This window comes from Lissotriton vulgaris, chromosome 2_1 (genome assembly GCF_964263255.1).
Source record: "Lissotriton vulgaris chromosome 2_1, aLisVul1.2, whole genome shotgun sequence".
In the NCBI taxonomy this organism is placed as follows: domain Eukaryota; kingdom Metazoa; phylum Chordata; class Amphibia; order Caudata; family Salamandridae; genus Lissotriton; species Lissotriton vulgaris.
Genome location: NC_141687.1, coordinates 452068822 through 452092402, shown reverse-complemented (window position 1 = coordinate 452092402; position 23581 = coordinate 452068822). Strand labels below are relative to the sequence as shown.

At 44.5% G+C, this 23581-nt stretch overlaps 1 protein-coding gene across 5 annotated transcripts in view; it reads right to left on the bottom strand.

Annotated features, from left to right (window-relative positions):
• The window catches only part of GULP1 (GULP PTB domain containing engulfment adaptor 1), a 2138858-nt gene that overhangs the window by 162220 nt on the left and 1953057 nt on the right, over window positions 1–23581 (bottom strand). For 3 of the 5 annotated variants that reach the window (XM_086955346.1, XM_086955345.1, XM_086955347.1), the window contains one exon: window positions 12820–13044. The exons of the other annotated variants lie outside the window; for them this stretch is intronic. In XM_086955346.1, coding sequence (XP_086811472.1) covers window positions 12820–13044 — 225 coding nt within the window. The remainder of the gene's footprint in view (window positions 1–12819; window positions 13045–23581) is intronic. 5 annotated transcript variants of the gene reach the window in all.

The window sequence follows — 23581 nt, the reverse complement described above, 5'->3', positions numbered from 1 at the left end:
CGCGAGAGAAACGAATTTTCCGCCCATGCTTACTCCTAAATGGAGGGCCCTGCGATACTCCATCCCCTTTATTTTAAAAGAATGCTCTGGGGGATGGGGTCACCCTCGCCCTAAAATATACCTTACACCAACGCCCCCTGCCCCCCAAGCTCTGGCCAACCCGGGGGTGGAGTTTTCTGCAGATTCTTTTTTTAATTTTGCCACGGATTCACAGATCCTCTGGAAATGTGTAGCAAAGTTTATTTTTTAAAACACATTTTGGCCCAGGAAAATGTGTCAGGTAATCTCTAAGTTGCCCCAATGTCTTTTATTTTGCATTTTCTCTTAGGACTCAGGACTTTGTTCCAAGCCCTCAGATGGCTGCCACCACTTCCTGGTTGATGTGGTGGCAGCAAATCAGATCTCAGGATGAGATCTGTTGGCACCCTTGATCCTTCAAGGCGAAACACAAAAAGCAGTCTTTCTGGACCAGACCAACTTTTCCTGTACATTTAGTGCAGATCCATTCAGTGCTTTGGGCTGTAGCTGGGTCGAAAGTTCCAATGGCAAAATGAACATGGAAAAAAGTGTTTTGGGACCTCCCCTCTCTTCTCTTGGCCCCCGTTTGCCTGACACTTTCCTTACGCAAACTAGTAAACAAAAAGTAGCTCTTTTTTTGGAAAATTTTTTGATGGTTTGTCAAACACCACCAAAGTTATTAGCACAAAGGCACCTCCGATGGAAACACAATCCATACTAACTATAACTACCTAGTGGCGACTGCCACAGGCCAATATATATATATATATATATATATATATATATATATATATATATATATATATATATATATATATATATATATATATATATATATATATATATATATACATACATACATATATATATATATATATATATATATATATATATATATATATATATATATATATATATATATATATATATATATATATTATATAGCTAAAGATAGACACACGCCCATATACACTCAAACCTGCAATTCCTCAAGTCATTACAAGGTATCTCACTGAAGTTGAATGCTAAATCTTCAAAATTCTTTCCCACAGCTGCAGTTCCAAGTAGAGCTGATTCTTGAGTCAAATGCAAAAGCATTGAAATCCCTTTATGAAGCTGCAATCAAATGTAGCAAATCAATCAATGTAGCAAATCAATGCAAATCAGTCTGACCCTGTGCCAAATCAATCAATGTAGCAAATCAATGCAAATCAGTCTGACCCTGTGCCTCATGGGAACAGTCCAGCCCGAACTGCCAAGCCATGCAAGGGACTTTTGGCCGCCATAAGTGTGGCAGGATATGCTCAGACGTGAGTCCCTTGCTCACTTTGCCACTGGATTCAAGCAAGCCGGGCTGAAGACGGCTGGAATGCCAGAAACCGGTCCTCGGGAGCTTGTTTCCGGTTCAGGGAAGGCATGGCTTGGCAGTTCGGGCTGGACTGTTCCCATGAGGCACAGGGTCAGACTGATTTGCATATAGCCATGTCTGAACTGGGGTGGCAGAGTGGGCTAAAGAACGGTGATGGATCAAACCCAGATCCTTTGACTGGGTGTGAGTGTTTGATTGGTTCAGATGCTCCGTCCATCGCCACCCCCTTTTGTACCGTTAATTTTTGTAAGGGCAGTCATTAGCCAATCACATATTGACTTGTCAGTGATATGTATTGCAGGGCTCCCACAGAATGCCGCAACTACAGATCTCACTCAGATAAAATAGCTTATATCTTAAAAAACACTTACCTGTAATAGCCAAAAGGATCAACTCTGCCCCGTAATGTGTAATCATGCCAAATTTCATTAAAAGCCTTTTTTGCGCTACCTGTGAATATATGCTATGGGAAATGAACTGGAGCCCAAACAAGTCTGGGATCCCCCTGTTTCTCTGCACCCTCTTGATGAATCTCTGCAAAATGTTGTATATTCTGCAAATTTAGAAAGACAAATGGGTCTACAAAGTTTTGAGGAAATTCGTCAAATAGGCACAAAGATATCAATGTTGAAATGTCTGGTAATCCTAACTATAACTACAGAATGGCGTGTATATGGATGTGTGTGTATATATATATATAAATATATATATATATATACACATGCAAAAAAGATGCAGAGAACTCTGGGTAGTTCCCAAGTTCAGGTGGAGAGCAGCCTTCAACACCAGCGACACTATAAATTTGCTCAACTCAAATGGCTGCTTTTCTATCAAAGTCTTTAAGCATAGGATTAGCACAGTGCCATCCATGCCGAGATAGAAAGGTACAAAGTCTTTTGTCATTTTTACAGCAAAGTCTTTGAGCATAGGTTTAGCACAGTGCCATCCACGCCGAGCTGTAACATGGTAACAGCCTTGTACCAGTCCAGGCAGATTATTACAGCTTTGAATTGATAAAAGACTAACTCAGCCAACCTGAAATGAATCAAAGCAACCCAAATATATTTATATTACCTAGTGGTAGTCACCAGTAGGTAGTTATAGTTAGGACCATGTTTCCATAGGAAAAGCTTTTTTTGACTTGCCTATACCTTTGGCATCATTTGACGAATCTTCACAACATTTCCCAAAGCAAGCGTGCCATTGATTCTAGTTGTGCATGGAAAGTTTAAGGGCGTTCAGTCAAGTGAAGCCCGTGAAATAGGGGAGGTCAAACTAAGTACATTTGGTATGTTCATTTCCATAGGAGTTTTGAACATGACTACAGCTTGAACCACTGGATGGTATGACACCGAATTTGGCAGAAAGGTTGCTTTGGTTTAGTAGATTACGCTTTCAGTTATTTGATGTACATCTGTTCAGTAGTTTGCCTGAAATTAAGACAAATCCAAATTTGTTTATCTACAGTCGCACAGTCTTTGCTGATAATACAGAGCTCATCCAGAGATCTGCAAAGCTTTGACTGGCTGCCAACTCTTCTACCGGGAAGTATTGGCAGCAATCTTGGGACTCGACTTCAGCTGAGTCCCAAAAAATTGAGAAAGAAAAGAAAAGGTAGCAGGTTAGGAATACTTTCACCCTCATGCCTTGGCCTTGGGGTCCCAGGGTGACCCGGCAGGGTACAAAAGCATTCTTTTTAATGTTGCTGCAAATTCACAAAATTAGCAGCAAAAAAAATTAAAAATAAACAAGTGCGAGCACCAGCTTGTTTGGAAAAGGGCCCTTGGGATGGCCTGGTTCCACAGCATTTTCAAAAAAAAAAGAAGGGGGTTGCATGGGGCTCCCTCCTGAGGCTTATTGAGCCCGGGGACTACCAACTCCCCGAGGCTTATTAATTATTTAAGAGGGAGGCCGCGTGGACCCAAGGCTCAAATGAGCCTCGGGGACCACATCCTCCAAGTGGATTTATTTAATTAATGGAGGAGGGCTGCATGTATCCTCTACTGGGCTGTGTCAAGCCCTGGGGACCACCACCTACACAGGCCTTATTCAAGAATAGTGCAGTGGCCACACAGACCCCCCACACTCAAGGGACCACCACCGCCCGGGGAAAAAATAACATTTCAAATTGGGAGGGTGGCCATGTAGCCTCCTCCCAGATCATATACTACTCTGGGGACCAAGAGCTACCCGGAGACAACCCACAAACAACAAAGGAGGGGGGCAGCATGAACTCCCTCATGGAGCCATATATGGCCCTGGGGACAACCACCCCCCAGAGTAGGCTCCTGATTGTCCACCCCTGGACATAGCTGTTTGCCCTTGCTTGGTGGGAGATGACAGTTCCTGCCAAGCAACAGCAAACACTCTGGTTCCAGAGGACGGGAGCAGTCATATTGCTGGAAGCAGAGATGAAACTGTTGCTATTGCACACAGGGAGCTGCATTTCCAGCAGTTCCCTGCTTGCAATAGCAATGCCGGCTCCTGTAGGAGGCAGGGAGCCAGTGGGACAGCAGGGGCTTTGAGGCGCTCCTTGTGATCCCCAAGGTGCACACTAGGAAGAATCCAGGGCACCCAGATTGTAGTTGCCTGGGCGCTGGGGGATGGAGTCCCCCGGGCCAAAATCAGCCCAGGGAGGGGGGCACGCAGCCCCCTCCCCAATTAAGTTTGGATGGGGTCCCTTGGTTTCTTCTAGCCCTGATGCTCATTTCACAAACATTAAACCTCAACAGGCGCACAACACCCATTGGCCTCAAAGGGCTTCAGCCCCCCCCGTCGGTTGTGGCGGCCTGGGATGAGACACTTCCAGGGCCCGCTCACAGCCGCGCCCAAGCACTTCACAGGTCTTTAAAAGACCTTGTGCATGTTAATGGGGCTTTGTTGTTGTTTCACCCCTTCTAAGAGCCCCTGCAGCTCGACTCTGCTGATTGCCTAAAGATTCAGCCCCCCCTGAAATTTTTTCGTAGCCCCCGAAATCTGACTCTAGTTGTGCCTCTGAACCTCAACAGTAAGCTTTTGCACATATGAACTTAGCAGGTGTCCCCGTTGAAGCTCCACTTCTGTCCAGGTAATATGATCCTAACTCATGGGCTTGACAAAGGCAAAGCAACAACAATCTGAAATACTGCGCGGAATTGAATGCATTGTTGATCCATTGGAGTGCAATGTGTGTGTGACTGTACCAAGTGGGTTCTTTCTTGTACTGTCTGGTGAGAACAGAGTCCATGGTTTTCCCTTTAAATGACTACGAGTATGGAAATGTGCAAATCACTTCTAAGCTTCACCCAGTTTGCCACGCCCACCTTGGCAGTATGCAAAGGTCTTCCTGCCTTTCGCCAGGATGATGGACAGCTTCACAAGCCCCCCAGAGCACTTTTTCCAATGATTTTGGTGAGTAGTTCTTGATGTGTAGGAATATGAGGACATCTGCACCAAACAAAGAAGCACTTACTTCATATAGTTAAGAGAAAAGACCCTTGTTTGATGGAGATTTACCTCTTTGTACTCTTGTCGTCTTCTCTATTAGAAGATTCATGTTATCACACATTTCTGGATAAAGTGGGGCGAGGATCAATCACATTGTCAATACGCAGAGAATGCCCCAGGTGACATTTCCTCATGCTTTATTATGCAGCTGTAGTGCAGAATAGGTACTCGACATTTACTCAAGAGGTAGCACTTAGTAAATAACCAGTAGAAGGTACTCCACTTGGGTAGATATTTTGTGCAAAAATGTGGACTCTTTTTGGATAAAGGGGCAGGTGTGGCTGTGTTGTGGCCCTGCTACTGACAGACCTACTGACACACCAACACAAACACTTAGAAATCCACTCACACTGCCACTGACAGTCCCACCCAGACACTGGTACACCCATTCACAGACCCACTCAGAGACATACTCAGACACTCTAACATGCACTCATAGTCCGCCTCAGACACTCATGTACCCACTCAGAGATGCACTCATACACTCTCTCACACATTCCCAAACCCATTTAGACATTCATGCACAAACTCACAGAACCACTCAGACACTCTCATATCTACTCACAGACCCATTCAGACACTCATGCACCCACTCACAGACCCACTCAGAGATTCATATACTGACTCACAGACACACTCAGGGACTCAGACACCCACTCCCATATCCACTGAGAGACTCATGCACCCACTCACAGATCCACTCAGAGATTCATGCACCCACTCACAGACTGAATCACAAGCCCATGAAGGTAATCACAAACCCACTCAGACACTCTCACACCCACTCAGAAACCCATTCAGACACTAACTCAGACACTCATGCTCCCACTCAGACACTCACACATCCACTAACACACCCATTGAGACATTCATGCACTCACTCAAACACCCTCTGATATACTCATGCTCTCAATCACACACTCACTCTCAAAGGTTACAGGTAGGAAATAAAATTGAAAAACCTTAGAAATTAACTTTAAAAAAAAGTCATTGTTAGGAAATATTTTTTTAAACCTTAGATATTCATTGAAAAAAGAGAGGTTACAGTGACATTATAGTTAGGCTCAGATGTCACTCGCACAAACCCATAAAAATTCAGCAGCTATAGTTACCTCAGCTAACTATAACTTACGCCGCAGCAATGCACTGCTTACGAGCTCACATATTACATCACTCATGATATGGTCAGTGACATCACGAATGACATCTCAAATTACATCACTGTTGACATCATGGATGACATCATCCACAGAACCACTCACACACCCATAGAACTTCTTATACACCCATTCCCACACAACCCCTCATATACCGATTCACAGACCCATACAAGTACTCACACAACCAATCACTCATCCATACAGCCACTCACACATCCACTCACTCATACAGCCACACACACACCCACTAAATCACATATATAGCCACTCATGCACCCACTCACTCACCAATGCAGCCACTCACACATTCAGTCATAAAGACATACAGACACTCACTTACCCATACAGCCACTGACACAGCCACTCACTCACCCATACAACCACTCACACACCAACAGAATCACTTATATACCCATGCACACATCTATACAACCACTCACACACACACAGTCAGTCTTTCAGCCATTTACAGAGTCACTCTCCAATACAGCCACTCATTCCCACTCACCTACCTATACACACACACTCAGGCAGCTTCTGACTCACCCATACAGCCACTCACACACCCACACCCTCACTCATACAGCCACTCACACACCTATGCAGCCACCCACACAGCCACCAACTCATTCATACAACCACTCAAAAATCCACTCACTCTCCAATACAGCCACTCACACAGCCGCTCATTAATACAGCTACTCACATATCCACCTTCACATCCATAAAGCCAGTCACACACCCATACAGCCACTCAGACATCCACTCACACACTGATACAGAGAGTCACACAGCAACTCAGGTAAGATATGTTAGAAATGGTATGACTAATTCCTAGTACAGAAAGAGTAGTAATTAAACATGCTGTAGCTTAGTATATATCTTAGTCTAAGGAACATTTATGAAACACTTACACTCACAGGGTAATATCATGAGTGATGTCATTTCAGATGTCATCAAGAATGTCTCTAGTAATGTCACTCCTGTAACCATTTATTCAGATTTAGGAATTACTCACATATTTCAGAATGAATAACTTATATAATATATAGTCCCTATTGTTGCTTAAAATGGAGAAGAAATATCTGAGCCATCTAAAATTCAACACCTTCCTTACTGTTGCTTAGACTGGAGTGAGAATAGTAAATGTAACCCATATGAAATGATTCCTATTATATTTATGTATGTAATAAATATTTTATCCTATGTATTGTATTATTATTATTTTTATTTACTAAATTATTTATAAAATAATTAAAATTATTAATATATGTTAAATATATTTTTCATTTACTGCACATTATAAGAAAATACATGTTATTTAATACAGTACTTTCAATATTTTTTCATTATTTTACTTATGAAAAATGTTTTACTCTTGATTTATTTTAATATTATATATATACACATATATTCACATAAATGTATATATAATTTAATACAGTATTCTTTAAATTATTTAATAAAAAATATTTTACATTTAAAGAATGAAATGTTTGAAATACACTTTTTAAGATGACATTTACTAAAAAAAAGCTGGTCTTGAATGAAATTTTTGTAAACAATATATTTGACATGATATTTGTATAGTTTATGTTATAGGATCACTATATTTTTGACACAATATTTCTGTATCCTTATATTTGTGCCCACAATATTCTGTCAGTGATCCGACTGACAGATATGGTAGATTTAATTCTGAGAGAAGAGATACGCCTATTTCCTTATCACCTTCAGAAGAAAAATGCCCTGCTTTTAAAAGTTGAACTGGCCTCACTTAATCAATCAATTAATCAAACTAGATGTATAAATTGCTGCTATTAACCCAATAGAGCATAGGGTATCAAGGCACTTAATAGGGAGCATTCCATCTATCTGATAGGGACATAGATGGATAGCCCTTGTTTGATGTGAATACTGGCGGTAAGGGAACTTGGAGCGCATGCGTTTGCTCTTCTCTGTATGGGCAGATCAATCTTGGAGTTCCTTTGTGTGGCTAGATACATAATGTTTCTGGAACAATCCTCTTCGAGTGTTTACTGTAGATCAGGGCTTGTATCAACACAGTATATGTCTTCCCTTGTGTATTTCCGCGTTCCCAATGATTATGGTTATTAGTACCCAAAGTGATTCAAACAAGCCACGTGGTTGTCTTCTCAGTTCATGTTCGTTGTGATACTGTATTTAACGGCGTCCTGCTATAATGTCGTCATGGCTGGTTCCAAATACAGTATCACAACGAACACGAACTGAGAAGACAACAACGTGGCTTGTTTGAATCACTTTGGGTACTAATAACCATAATCATTGGGAACGCGGAAATACACAAGGGAAGACATATACTGTGTTGATACAAGCCCTGAAGAAACTCCTTGGTGGGAGTGAAACGCGTTGGCTGAACTCGTTGTATTTGTATTTTAATGGATTAAGACAAATAAAGAACTTTTCTATATAAATTATCTTTGGACTTCTGTTTTGGTGCGCCCCCGCAAACTTTTAAAAAAAAAACTATTATTGATCTGGAGAGCACAGCAACGCCAAACAGCAGCAGGTGTTGGGGTTGGCAGCACAAAAAAACATATATAAAAAGGAAACAGGACTAAAAATTTGGAACTGGATTTTAGGTGCGGCATTGTAGGGTCCGCTGCTGTTTTTCTGTACCAATGTTTACTGTAGATCAGTCTTTGGCAGTTAAAGGGAGCTGAAGATATATTCAGTTTTTTTGTCTCCATTGGGAGTAAGAACTGGTAGATGCTTGCCCCTTTCCCCAGGAATGCCACTGTAGCAAGGGTACAGGAGCTAGGAGGCTAGAAGCCCTGGCAGTTTAGCCTCGTGTTCCCTGTCAGAACACTTTTAGAATCAAGCCCTCCTCCTGCTACATTTGGGTGAAAAAATAAGTAGCTATATACCTCTGGAGCTAACAAACAGTTACCCAAGAAAGAAAGAGGCCAAACCAGCTCCACAGAAGGGCTTGCAGAAATCTCATCCACTTATGAGAGAAATGTTTTGAGGATTCCCTAAAATGTTAATAAAGCTAAGAATTGAGGGGTAATTTTACGAGTCTCTTGTGCCACCGGATCATCACTTTTTGTGATGCTTTGGTGGTGCAAATTACTAAATCATATCTATGAGGCAACGAGAAGACGCTATGAAAGGCCTCAAAGATATGGAGTAAGGCAAGGCAGTGCAAATTGCTGCGTTGCCTTACTCTGTGCTCGGGAGGCGTTGAGGTGCATTTTCCCACACAACACTCATGGATTTTGACACTTCCCTAGATTTAAGAGAGCATGTAAACCGGGGAAGCACCAAAACCTTATGCCTCCCAAGGTGAGGCACAACAAAGAGAAATAACTTCATTTCACCTTGTTTTTCCTCTTTCTATGTGTGCTGCATTGTGCCGCAGACCAGGGGAAGTTCCTTCATCAGGGCATAGGAGGCAGTGCCCCACCAGTCTTGAGGGAAGGAGATTAAAAGACTGCTCTGAGGCAGTACTGTCAGGTCTGGAAGTAGCAGTGCAAGCCCAGCTGTGTACAAACACATGATGCGCATGCGTGTTGGATGACGTCAATATCGCCAAAATCCCATATGTGCAGTGTGCACCTGCGAGGCAGAGGTGAGGCCAACGAGGTGCTGCCTAAAGCAGCAGTTTTTCCAGGTCTGCGGTCGTGCACCCAGCTCACCCGGATCTGTCACGTAGTTTAGAATATCCTTCTAGGATCCCACCTCCTCCTCTGACTGGCTGACCCTTGATGCTGTCAGCCTATGAGAATAGGAGGCGGGATTTTCACTTCTCTTGCTGAAGGCTTTTGCCTCCTGTTCATCCTTCGGATCTCTGGTGTTGTTTCCAGTCAGCCCTCAGTGCTGCCCATTAGATTCCCGACTCGCATGCTGCCAGAGCATGGAGCATTCGATGAGGTCAAGTACAAGCTGAAAGGTGAGTACAAGTGTGCCTTGCCTCCTCATCTTTCAAGCTGCCTTAGAGGTCTCTGCCTGCCGAGGAGGCATCACTTAATTCAGCAGCCCCTAAAATACCATTTCGATTTGAAAAATATGATAGACTTCGAAATTCATTCTTGGCAAGCTTGTGTAAATACAGAGAACGCCCTTCCTCATCACTGTTCTCCGTTACAAGTTTAAGAATTTTTAATAAAGGTGTTGTCCTCTATTGTATCAGCAAGAGTTTAAACTTTTGTATAAGTGGAGCAAACCATGGGGTCTATTTTTTCTGGCTCTTTTATTAACAACATTGGCCCTTCGTCTACTCTGTTTATCCGTTGAAAGCAGTGACTGTGAAACTAATTTGCATACACCACGCAACCAATCTGTGTGTGCTTTTTTAAGGCCAACGCTCTGTGCATACAGTATCAATCTGACCTCCTCCAAGATTCAGTCAATCTGATCACAAAATGCGTGGCATTATGGTAAAGGCAATTGGCAACATATTTGTTTTGTTTGTGGGGCCAGTCAGCTGAGCCTATGTTAAAATCAATTGAATTGTTCCCAATTATCGCTTGTTTGAAAAAATGAACACCATTCTTAACTTACTGCATCACAAAAATGGCGGCACAGCATGAACGGAACACTGGCCCTGCGCACACTGCCATCTCGCGAGTTACGATAACAAGAGTAGAGGCTAACTTTACTTTTAGCTCAGAGCGGGTCTCAGAGACTCACCATCGTTAAAAAATTAAATGCTGAGTATAGAGTAGGTTTCTGCCCCGCTTCTTCCAGAGTATCCGCTTACATTTTTTCAGTGCATACCATTAGATACTGCAGTACTTCAAGTGTTCTTTATGTGTTTCTAAGTTTGACACTGCTTGTCCCGGCCGAATGGTAGCAGTGTAAATAGAAATACATTTTGGTATTCGGATCGGATGTAAAAATATCTGCAGGGTGGAGTAAGTAGTGGTTAACAACTAGTATGTGATGTGGGTGCCTGTGTCCAGTGTTGTGTTTTTAACTATCTGACACTACAGTTCAGCTCAGCCCTGCATGTAAAGCCAATTTATAACAGGCAAGAAAGGCAATGAGGGTATTCATAAGAGTGCCGTTTGCAGCGCTGCCTGTGCACATATTTAAAAAAATAGCTCTAACCTCTGACTCACTCAATCTGGTGCCTAATTTATAAATGCAATTTTATTAATATCCAGGCTCAGGTTCTCCAACTCACCTCAGCCATTCTGATCAGACTTTGTGTGCATCGGATTTTGTGGCAAGTTACATTTAACTATTGTAGTGTGGGAATGTATGTAAATTGTGTGACATAACATGCTTTTCTGACCGCCTTTAAAAAAAACACGAACACCTATTGCTTTACTGCGGCACACCACTCACAAGTTACAAAATGGTGGCAAAGTCAGCTAGTCCAGCTGGGTGAACTGAAAGCTGGAAATGCAGACCTATCAGTTTGAGTTTAAACAGCTCGTGATAACATGTAAAACAGCTGAAGAGAAAGACATCCTTTGATGAGCCCCTGCCATTCATCATAACATTAAGCTCAGTCTGTCTGAACCCTCCCTACCCATCCATTTAACTTAGTCATGAACTATAAGCCAGGCATCTTAAGAAGAAGCACAACCCCTTGACTGCCACTCTCTGCAACTTGATGGGCCCCCTGCTGAATGCGATGAGGCACCCCTGAGGCTCCCAGTCCCACATCTCACAGACAATAGCTTTTAGCTGAGTGGAGTGTGGACCCCTGAACTGTTAGAGGCGAAGGAGAGGCCTGATTTGTCAGGACATAAAAACGGGCCTTGTAACAGACAGCAGGACACATGACCTCAGGCTGTAGTCTGCTCTGCTGTAGTGTAAACAATTTGGCATGAAGATTATCAGCTTTCACAACCACAGGCAATGAAGAGACAACCCTGTGTGCAAGTAAGATCATTGAAATCCTTGCTCGGCACACTAAACAATGTTAATTCAATAAGATATAGAGCATTTTATATGTGTGTATTTTCTTTAAATACTCCATGGCTGTACTTGCACCATTGCTCTATAAACCTTATTGCTCCCTAAAAATAGCTTCAAATAGCATAATTTCTCCACTCTATTTTCAAAAACATTCCTGTGAGTAAAACCCCAATCAACTCACCTTACTTATGACTGTTAGATTTGCTTGCTTTGCTCGCAGTAAAGCACCCCCAACTTTTATGTCCCCACCACTTTCGAAAAGTCACCGTCCGCCACTGCCGCGCACACATAGAAAGAAGAAAACGCCTCTTAGGATCCTTTCTGTGCAGGAAGTTGCACATTCCTGCCCAAAAAAAATCCTGTCAACAACTTTGTGAAAGGCAATAGGCAAAGAAGAGTTTATTGTGTAAAGCCTGTTCATGCCCATTTATATATTAGTGTGGGCACTTTAACTGTGTGTACACAATAAGGTACTGGCTGGACACTGACTAATGTAAGTGTTATTACACTGTTCTGAATTCTGAATTTGTAGCTCACACCACATACCAGAGTATGAATCAAACTCCTCTGCCTCAGTATCTTCAGGGATAAGGGAAGAAGGGGTGCTCAATTCTAGGTCTAGTGGTAAGTAGGCCACAAGACACTAAAGGTTAACCCTCCCAAATGACAAAATCCCTTCCTGGTAATGCCGACTAATGGTATGATACAAAATCGATGGTTTTGTACATGGTACAGGACGTCCTGCCATTCTTCCAATGAATAAATCAACATTGTGTCCTATTGCCCACTGTGCAAAATGTATGTTTGCATGCAGTTAAAACAAACAACAAAAGTAAGATTCCAGAAAATACTGCATGTGCACAAAAGGATTACACGAGGCCGTGGAAGGCTGTACTCATTGACAGGCTTTGGAAGACCATGTTTTGACGGCGGGGCTGTTAGTAGACCAGGTGAAAGTCTGGAGTCAGGCGAACTCATAGGAGTCAGGGTTAAGGAACACATATCTAAACAGGGAACTGAAGCATCGTGTTTACACCAGAAAAGGTTTGAAGGTCTCTGAAGAATGTCTTGCTGTGAAGCAGATTTTATGTGCAGCAGCTGCAAAACAGTCAAAAAGAGAAGAAAAAGTTGAAAGATAAAAAAGAGAGTTAGAAAGAGAAGTGAGGGAGACTAAGGCAGGAATTAATATGTCAAAGATTCTTAACATGAAAATAATGAGAAAGTAACAAGGTTTTTGGATTAGAGAAATCAAGATCATCTGAAAGAAAAAGGCTACCCTGTATAAATGTGCAGCACATTAACAACTGTAAAAAACTGTTTGTGCTGGAAAATAACCGTGTACTGCAAAAGTAACAATGCAATCAAATGGTATGCGAGCTCACTGACAACCGTATTGGGCCCAAAAATATAACTCTAAGACACATGAGCCCAGCGGCATTATGATAGAGAGTTCAAAATCCATACACCACTTTACAGATTCAATTAGCACCGACATTTGCAGGGGCGCAAGATTGTGAGACTTAGCAACACCACTGGGTGATGAATTAATCACTTTTTGTGAAGCATCTAAGAAACAAAGACCAGTACCAGCGTACTGATGAGGTGGCAACGATAAAAAGCAAAAAGGTGTTAAGGGATTGAATTCCAACAAACCAGTATCAATGTCTCCCAGGTATGTACCATAAAGCCCTTCAGTCTTTCTGGTCTCCCATTGCATTGCGGACCTATAGCGGTGTTTTTCACAGTTCATTTGCTGAATCAAGATGGCAGGCTTCAATAAAGCAAATGCTCCTGTCCCGAATCATGATGCTCAGTGGGGTCATTCACATTTTGCAGAAATTTACCTCCCCGTTTCTGTTTTACTCTCTTTGGAGCTCAAGGAATGAGGAAGTGGCAGTTTGTAAGCTAGCTGTCAATTATCCATGCAGCATAAAGGGTAAAGGTTTAGCTATCAAAAGGGCACAGGGAGTGATACTACAGGAGAGCATTTTTTTGTACTATTTAGGTATTCTTGCATGCCATTGTGAAACCTCCAAGTCCACTGCAGATAAGGACGTAATGTGGTCCCTGAAGCACTAGCTGTGCCACCCACCCCCCAATTTTTAGGTTTCGCCTGGCGTTCGCTGCGCAGCAGTGTTCGCGCAGGAGAAATCTTATATTAGAACAGTTGTTGGCTTTGCCCCGCCTCTCTCTTCCATTGGCTAGCTCCATAAATGGAGGCTAGCCATTGGAAGAGAGATCTGTCCGTCATTGTGGGAGGCGATTCGTGGGCGTTCCAGCGATTTTTTCCCTCTCCGCCCCCTTGTTGCCGTCATTGCGGCGGTGGGTCTTATTTTTTTTTCCCAGGATGTTTGCGGCCGCCATTTTTTTCTAGGAGCTACGGCAAGCGGGTGGGTACACGTAATGCTCCTTTCTTGTCAGGAACCTCCTGCAGCCTCTCCCTGCCCTGCCAGAGCTGAGGACACGCAGCCGCGTCATTCCTCCCCGTTCCTTCCACCCCCCTCCCAGTCCGATGCCTTCTCGCTGATCACGCAGCGTTGCATTTCTCCCCGTTCCTTCCAGTCCTGGAGCTGTGAACATGCAGCCCTGGAGCTCTGGGAGTCACACTGCAGTCCTGGAGCTGTGAACACTGCAGCCCTGGAGCTGTTAGAGGAGCTGTGAGAGTCACACTGCAGTCCTGGAGCGGTCGGATGGAGATGTCTTGACCTACGACCACCAGTCCATCGTTACACGTTCATAGCGACGTTTCAGTATTAGGTGTTGTGCACGTGTATAGTGCTGCCATGAAGCGCTTAAAAACTGGGCGCCATAATGGACTGGAGTCAGAAGGGTCATGTTGCCCGCGAGGGGAACCTGGCGCTGAGACGAGCATTATGTTTGCTTAGTGACGAGTCATATGGGATGTGATAATCTCTGTGCGTGCCCCCTAATGCCCCCATCCTGAAGACCTCTGTGCGCAGTCTGCCCTCGGGTTCCAGGTGGGCAGGACGCCAGCCCATGTCTACCTGCCCCATCAGTGCGGCCTTATGTGCACTGAGTGCTTGACTCTCACTCGGGCGTAGCGCCAAGTGTCAGACTCTGACGGCTGTAGGCGATCTCAGAGCAGTGCCCCGTGTCTCCCATTGCACCGGGCCTTGGCCCAGCCCGGCCCTCGGTGGTCCCGTGGTGGGCAGGACGCGGCCTGTCCGCACCTCTCTGGGCATTCCTCCCGTCTCTCGGGCACAGATGAAGCGCCTAGCGCCCAGAGTGATGTCTCGGCCCCTCCTCGGAGTGGGAACCCGATCCCGGGGCGGCTTCTCCTTCACACGGCTTCCAAGCCATGCCACGCAGTTGGCAGGAAAAGTGAGATGAAACCCAAGCCAGGCTCTGAATACTGCCGCCCTTGTGTGCCCCTGTGGCCCCCGCGCGTTCCCCGCAGGGCACCCTTGTGTTGGACGGCGGCAGCCGCGTGCCTCTCATGCAGCTGTTTGTATTGGATTCTACTGTAGCATTTATGTAGCGCTGCGTACTCCGCCGAGGAGGCAGGGGCTCTTAGCGCTCTGCAGCACGCTGAGCGTGTGGCTGGCACAGTGGGTTATGGGCTGTGCCTTGTGTAGGGATGGGGTTACCGTGGTGCGGGGGTGACCAGAGAGGCGTCTTTAGTTTTGTTTGATTGCCCCCATTCTTGTCTCCTTCGCCGTCTCCCCCCTGCTGACACAACCACAAAACCATCATCTGCCCAAGGCAGCCAGGCTACGGGGATGTAGGTGTGTGTGACTCTGGGTGTGTGTGTGTGGCTCTGGGTGGGTGGGTGTGTGTGGCTCTGGGTGTGTGTGTGTGTGGCTCTGGGTGTGTGTGTCTGGCTCTGGGTGTGTGTGTGTGTGTGGCTTTGGGTGTGTGTGTGTGGCTCTGGGTGTGAGTGTGTGTGGCTCTGGGTGTGTGTGTGTGTGTGGCTCTGGGTGTGTGTGTGTGTGGCTCTGTGTGTGTGTGTGTGGCTGGCTCTGTGTGTGTGTGTGGCTGGCTCTGGGTGTATGTGTGGCTGGCTCTGGGTGTGTGTGTGGCTCTGGGTGTGTGTGTGTATGTGTGGCGCTGGGTGGGTGTGTGTGGCTCTGTGTGTGTGTGTGGCTCTGGGTGTGTGTGTGTGTGGCTCTGGGGGTGTGTGTGTGGCTCTGGGTGTGTGTGTGTGTGGCTCTGGGTGTGTGTGTGTGGCTCTGGGTGCGTGTGTGTGTGTGTGTGTGGCTCTGTGTGTGTGTGTGTGGCTCTGGGTGTGTGTGTGTGGCTCTGGGTGTGTGTGTTTGTGTGGCTCTGGGTGTGTGTGTGTGTGTGGCTCTGGGTGTGTGTGTGGTAGTAATTGCTGTCTGCTGAGCTCGTCCGTAGGGTACAATAGGTCTCACATTTGCGAGAGATTAAGCTAATGGCAATGTAAATGACAATGCCATTTATTTATCTGTTTTCAAAACCAATACATAAATACAAATGTTGTCATTTACAATGCCAATTGCTCTAACTTTTCCAAAGGCAAAACCATTGCATTGTAAATGCTTGTTTATAGTTCCCCCAATACTTCAGGAGGGCTCTTTCACTTTATGGCTACTGAATATTCCTCAATCACTGTTCGACCTTTTCTCTTTTGTGTGATATAATAACCTGACAGTTAATCAATAAAATGAACATATAAATTCATGGTCTGAATCCAAAACATTGTTATGTCATTCACTTGGGGCTGAAGAGTGGGCACTGTGTATTTTTCCCACTCTGCTCCATGGCACAAACTTAGGTGTGTGCACCGCGTTGCAGACCAGGACAGTGCACCTGTATCACAGAAAAAGCACATTATGCAGAGATGGACCATCTGTTTAAGGTCGATGTTTAACCTACCTTTCATTGCGCAGGTGACAAACCGGCCTGCATGCGTTTCAAAGGGGACTCTGGTGGTAATCCACGGATGCCCTTTCCTCTCGTTTAAAGTGCAGCCTCAAGGTGGTACACAACCTCTTTGTGGTGCAAAATCTGTGTGCTTCCTGGTGGCTTATTTGCCTCTGGGCCCACATCTGTAACATGGCACAAATAGGGTGACCAAAGTCTGTACATTTCACGGACCTTCCGCAATTTGGATCTCATGTCTGTTGTTCAAGACGATCCCTTTTACGGACGCCTTTTGTCCGTAATTTTGGGAATTGGGGAACATCACTGTTCCCCTGCCAGAAGCTCCCTGATGGGGCCACCTGCACTCCTCTGAACACAAGAGCAGCCCCAGCCTGCCCATTGTCATTCTGTCTGGGGCTGATTGCGACATACAGAATGACAATGGGACAGTCTGTGCTCTTACTGCATGTAGTGGGCCTCCTCCTGCCTTGGTCTAGGGCAGGACATTCAGTCGGGTGGAAGAAATGAACAAAGACAAACATGCTGCTAGGTGAGAATCCAGTGCATGAAAAGGTGGTAAAACAAGTTTTTTTTTAAAAGGGTTATGGGTCTTTTACTGTCTCATCATTTTAAAACTGAAGCATTTTCAATGTTATATTCAACAAAGCCATGGTTGCTGCTTTTTTATTTTATGCAACTTGCAACCAGTGACAAAGCCAATAGTTCTGGCTTGTAGATGTAACACTACTTGTTGTGTTATATATCTGGATGCAGTGACAGAAGCAGCAAATTACCAGTCGGACGGCACACTATGCTAAGAACAGATTTTTAGCTTAGGTGTTTTAAGCCATGCCCTTAATAACACTGAACACCCCCTTTGAGGAGACACCCCAGGTGAGTAAAGGAGTGAAAGGGTGGATGGATGAGAGAATGGATGGATTGATGAGTAAAGGAGTGAAAGGGTGAATGGATGAGTAGATAGATGGAAGGCTAAATGAAAGGGGGTGGGGAGAAAAAAAAGGGAGGATGGATGGAAGGATGCCTGAAAGGGTGAATGAGTGGAAGGATGAGTGACTGGGTGGATGAATGTGTAAGTGAAAGGATAGGTGGATGGTTGAATGGGTAGATGGCTGGATGGATAAGTGAATTGGATGGATGAGAGGTAGAGTGAATGAATGAGTGTAGGGATGGATAAGGTGAAAGGATGAATGGAGGGATGGATGAGTGAAAGGGTGGATGGAGGGATTGATGAGTAGAATGATGGATGGATAGAAGGTTAGATGATGGATAGGTTCGCAAATGGTTGAATATTGATATGGATGGGCACACAGATGGAAGTTCAGAATGAATGCTGAAAGACTGAATGATGGTTGAAAGAATGATTACACCTTGTAACCCCCATTATTTTAAGTACATTTCCTATAGATTGGCTTTAACATTTATATGACTCATTGTCTCTATATAATATGTGTACGCTGGAACGCACTCCGACACCCTGTCCTACTTACTTGGGAGGAGTAGCACTATAAAACAAATTAAATACACATGAGTGAGGGTTTATGTGAAGAGTAGGGTCACCATTGGAGGGTTGTAGCAAGGTCCGACTGGCTGGACCGGGCATCAGTCGTTTCCTTGTGAGGCTGGAAAGGTGGGGCGGTTTTGTTACCACAAAAAAACCTGCACATTTGCTCAAAGCTGTGCACATACTGAAAAACCATGAAGTGCACAACTGTCTCAACCTAATGTAAACTTCTTTTCACTTGTACTTATGTGTTTGTCTATTTACTTATTTATATACCATTGTGTGATATCTTCTGATGTGTCTTTAAAACTTACCTTTTGTCCTGAATTTTGACCCCCTGTCCTGAATTTTTACACTCACCGTCCTGACTTTGCACCCATGCCAGTTGGTCACCCTAGGCACAAACTATTTCCTCATTTGTATAGCGTCCCCAAGCAGATGAACAAACACCCCGAGATAGTGCTGATGTGGTCACAGAGGAGGCCATGACTCCTTTTTTAACAGCAACGGGGCACAGAAAGTGGTAGTACACGCTTGTCGCGTCTCCAAGGCACTTTCTATAATATGGTACCTCCTGTAAAACCTAGAGGTACCTGAAGATGGTATATCCACGTACCTCCCCTAAAACTATTCTACAAGCCCTTCAATACACTCCTCCAAAAACGAAAACACAGAGCCAAAACATCTTCCAACTGTATTTATATATCAAAAATATTCATATAACACTGGAGAGCAATATTAGTGCAATGTGAATGACTCAGTGAAAAAGTGCAGGGTATAAATTACTTCCATGACAGTCTGAGGAATACATGAAATTGCCCCGACGGAAAAAGAGTGGCAGCTGAGCAGATCACTGGGGGGAGGGCAATTTCTTCCATCAAATGTTTGCGATTAACAAATGTATGTATGCCACCCGCATATGGCTGACGGAAGACAGGCATGCCATAATAATGGGACAATTTACAAACGGATGTAGTTATCTCCAAATAACTAGTGCTATAAGCTTGTGACACAGCAATGTCAGTGCTAATAGGGTTCCTGAGGAGGTGCATAGTATGGGTTAATCTCTGCACACTGTTGCACACTGCTGCCGGCTCATGACACGCAGTGAGGGGCATTTGACCTGAGAATGTTTAGGGCGAGCCCTCATCTCCCAACGGGCTGCATGCCTTGAATGTTGCAGCACCCACCTCTTTTCCAGGATCAACTGGACGGGACAATTTCCTTTACGCCTGTCATTATGAGGAGTAAACATGAATCTCACAGACCAAATAAGCGCCATGCCATAGATGCACGCCACATCTCGCCAAACGTACTGTTTAAACAACGTTTTTTTTAAACCGCAAGGTGACCCCGTATGATGGATGACATCACCCAGCCCTCGTCATTATGTGCACCCACAGTGAGATCCGGCATATATTCATATACAGGAAGCAAGCCTGGTCCGAAAGATGGGCCTACTTGTGACAAAAGAATATAGAAGACATTTGAAACAAATCAATGTGCAGCACTACTAAATAAGATGGCACATCACATGCAAACTGCATTTCAAAGGAGCTAAATGGTAGGACTCAGTTGTTTCCCCTCATAACAATATCCTGTGTAAGAAAGTGGTGTAAAGATGAAGTTTGAGGATTTCGGGACAAATCGGTATCAATACATAACATATACCGTTGGCTAGAGCCATGCATTTGCGGGTGCTTCTACGATCAATAGTCGTGTCTTTAGTGCATCCGCTTTGGATTTGCTTCGGCCTGGAGAGTGGTCTTTCCAACATTAGACAGCTGGTCAAGTTTTCCTCAGCAGAGAGTGAAACGTGGCTAAACTTGGGAAACAGCTTCAATCCATCAATATTTTTGCTTGGACATCAGCCTAGAGAATAACCAGGTTCACAGTCAAGGTCCAGAAAAAAGGCTTCGGCTCGGCCATCTGCAACAACAGAATACTGTTTGACTCCAGTCACCTACACTGTGAATCCTACCGCCTCCCCCCTAGTATCTCTCTACCTGTCTTATCTCATGCTGTGGCTACTCACTAATCATCAAAGAGTAGCTGCAGACACCTTCCCCTGAAACAGTCCAATCACAGCGACAGGTCCACTGCTGGACGTTCACATATCACCTACTTTCATCTAGTGACTGGGAGGGAGACACAGAGGGAGAGTGGGACCTGGGAGGGAGACAGAGGGAGAGTGGGAGACAGGGAGGGAGACAGAGGGAGAGTGGGAGACAGGGAGGGAGACACACCGGGAGGGAGACACAGAGGGAGGGAGACATAGAGGGAGGGAGAGGGAGGGAGGGAGACACAGAGGGAGAGGGTGGGAGGGAGAGAGAGAGAGAGAAGGAGGGAGAGAGAGAAAGATGTGTGTATGCTGGGTCTGGTGGCTCAGTGGATTAAGGTGTCTGCTGCAGGGACCTGTCTTAAACCTCATGGTCACAAGTTTTGTTTGCTTTAGCCCCGCTCACTCTCCCCTCTGACTCCGCCCCCACCGGTGCGGCCTTCAGCCACAAACCACAATGTAAATTTGGCCCCCGAGAGAAAGTTTGTGAGTACCCATGATCTAGTCTCTAGGTGGGGGCCATCTTCTCCCATACTTCCTTCAGGTGTCTTGGAGAGCTAGGGGCGGTGAGGAGAAGTAATGCTGAAGTACTCCCACTCCTCCTTTCCACTGTGTGTGGAGAGATCAATGCCTGGCCATAGTAGGCTCTCCTTTACTCAATTCTGTAAATACCAGGAGGGAGTAGGCAAAATAGCTGCAGCAACCCTACGATGATTGAGAAGGGGAGGCATGCCCTTCCCAGTCCACTGAATTTGGAAGGAAACTGGTGTGACTTCAAAGCAATGCACCAGCGGTTCACATCCTCCAGTTGCTTCGTATCACACCACAGTATGCTTACGAAAAAACACCAACATCTTTTACGGATAGAACGGTCCCAATACAGGAACCACTGCAAGATCTTAAAAGCTAGGGTATTAGTTGTAGATCTCCTAACAAACGGATTCCAGCTACACTCGAATTCATCAATGATGTCATCCGTACTATTTTTGTTTGTTCAAATTTACATAGTCTGCTACAGCCATCCTACATTTTTGGGAAATCACCTCTCAATTTCTTGGCACACTGACATCCTTGTTGAGCAATTTCATACAACATAGTTTTCATAAGTTATCTGTCATTCTAAGCTTCAATGCAGTTTCGTTTCGTTTGTACAGCACCCAGCCTTTATGTATGGGTCACCACTATCAGTTGACCTCTGTTGGCAATGGGGCGGTAGGCTGACTTGAGCATTGTTCCAGTGGGCCTGGAAACGTAGTAATCCATATTCAAGTCTGTGGAAGAGGGGTAAAGAGGTCAGTGCCCAGACTTACATATGGAACAATCTCTAACCGAGGCTCCACTGCTCAGTCAAGTGAAGAAAGGGCAAGCATGCTATGGGAGGCTGATCTTAGTAGTCTCGTGAAAATGTAAGGTCTATCTGATAAAAAAAGATACAGGATTCCAGTGGCACAGATCATTAAACTAGTTTTCAGTATGTTTTCAACTGTGTCCAATCATACACAAGGAAGCAACCTACGTATGTATGTATGTATGAGATATAAGGTTAGTCTGCTGAATATGTAAATCCCCGTGGACCTCGCAGTTCACAGGCCTTTGAATTTTTCTCAGCAACATGGCTGGTAGATTAATGCAGGGAGACAATTACCACTCTTAGAGACAAGGTAATCTTGTATATAAATAGAGGACCACCCCACTATTGAGATAACAGAATAGGGATGTGTGGAACAGATCTATTCTATTTATTGTATGGGGAGGGGGTCCAGGAAAGCTTACAAATGCCCTGGCCTCCTCTGCAGACACAATAAAAAGGAGGATGAAAATTGGGACAACCGATCTGCTCCTTTTCGCTAGTCTATTGTTCCCACAATTAACATCAGAGGTAGGAGGCCTTGTTCACCTACAAGTGTCAAGCTATACACTACATTCATTAAGGGGTCTGTCCCATGTCTGCGTGGGAAGGAGAATCCTGCGCTACATCACTATAAGATCAAGAGGGCTTTGATCAACAAGAGTTGTGCTATCTAGAGGGATATCAAGCCAAATCTTGTTGGGAAGAAATGTCGCTACAATATTATCAACTTCAGCAGAGACACTGTATCATTCAAACTCTACCTTCTGAGAAACATGCAAGATGGGTGAAGAGTGTCCAGTTCTAGTTCTGTTAGCAGAGAGCAAGGCTAAATTTCTGGCAATACAAAACACAAACCTTTAGTCATTCTCCAGCAGTTCTAACTTTCTGCAACAAATCTTGTAACAAGTGGAGGATAAAGTACAAACATTTAAATTACAGAGAACTTTAAGTAGGTTCCTGATGATCACATCAATATCAGATTAAAGTCGCATGCCACTGCTTCACTCGCTTGATATCTATGCTACGTCATAAACATGTTAGAAAACCGGGTTCTCTTCTTATTTAGAGCCACAACATTAGTTGTTTAACATCTAGACACCTACACTCATTTTTGGTTGATAGACATGCGAGGAAAGTTGGTAGAAATTGTATTCTTGTTTGGCTGAGGTATGCACCCAGGCTAGGAAGGAACCACCACTCTAGTAAAGGTAAGGTAGGTACACACTAAAAAATAACCTGTTCCAGTGTTTTTTTGTAAAAATCAATAAAGTGCCAGGGCTCTCATCAGGAGGCAGCTTGCACCAGCCCATTTCTCCTGTTAGCACTGCCTAAACCAGAACCAACTGCTAACCATGAAAGTTGGGGGAGGATGTGGTGTAATGGCCAGAGCTACCGACTTTGGAGCTAAGGAACCAAGTTCTAATCTCTGCATGGGCTCAACGTCCTGCGATTCTGGGCAAATCACTTAATGTCCCCATAAATTAATGTGTTCTTAACTGGTGCTCATGAAAACACTGGTGTGGATGATTATGTGCTGGTGCTGAGTGCCGGAAGCCACCGGCTCAAATTAAGCACTGACTTGTGCTCACCCTCTTGTCACTTGGCACAGAACAGTCAGGTGTATCTAAAGAGGAAATCTGTAAATTATTTGTGCAATACACACACAGTAACACAATAAAAACATCACAAAAACACTCCACACAGGTTTAGAAAAATAGCAAAATATTTTTCTGAGTAAAACAAGACCATAACAACAAAAATCCAACAGAAGTTGAGATTTCTATTGTTAAAGATTAAATGCAAAAACAGTGCTTGGGAGTCACTAGCGGTCAAAGGGTAACTTGAAGTTGTGAGGGAC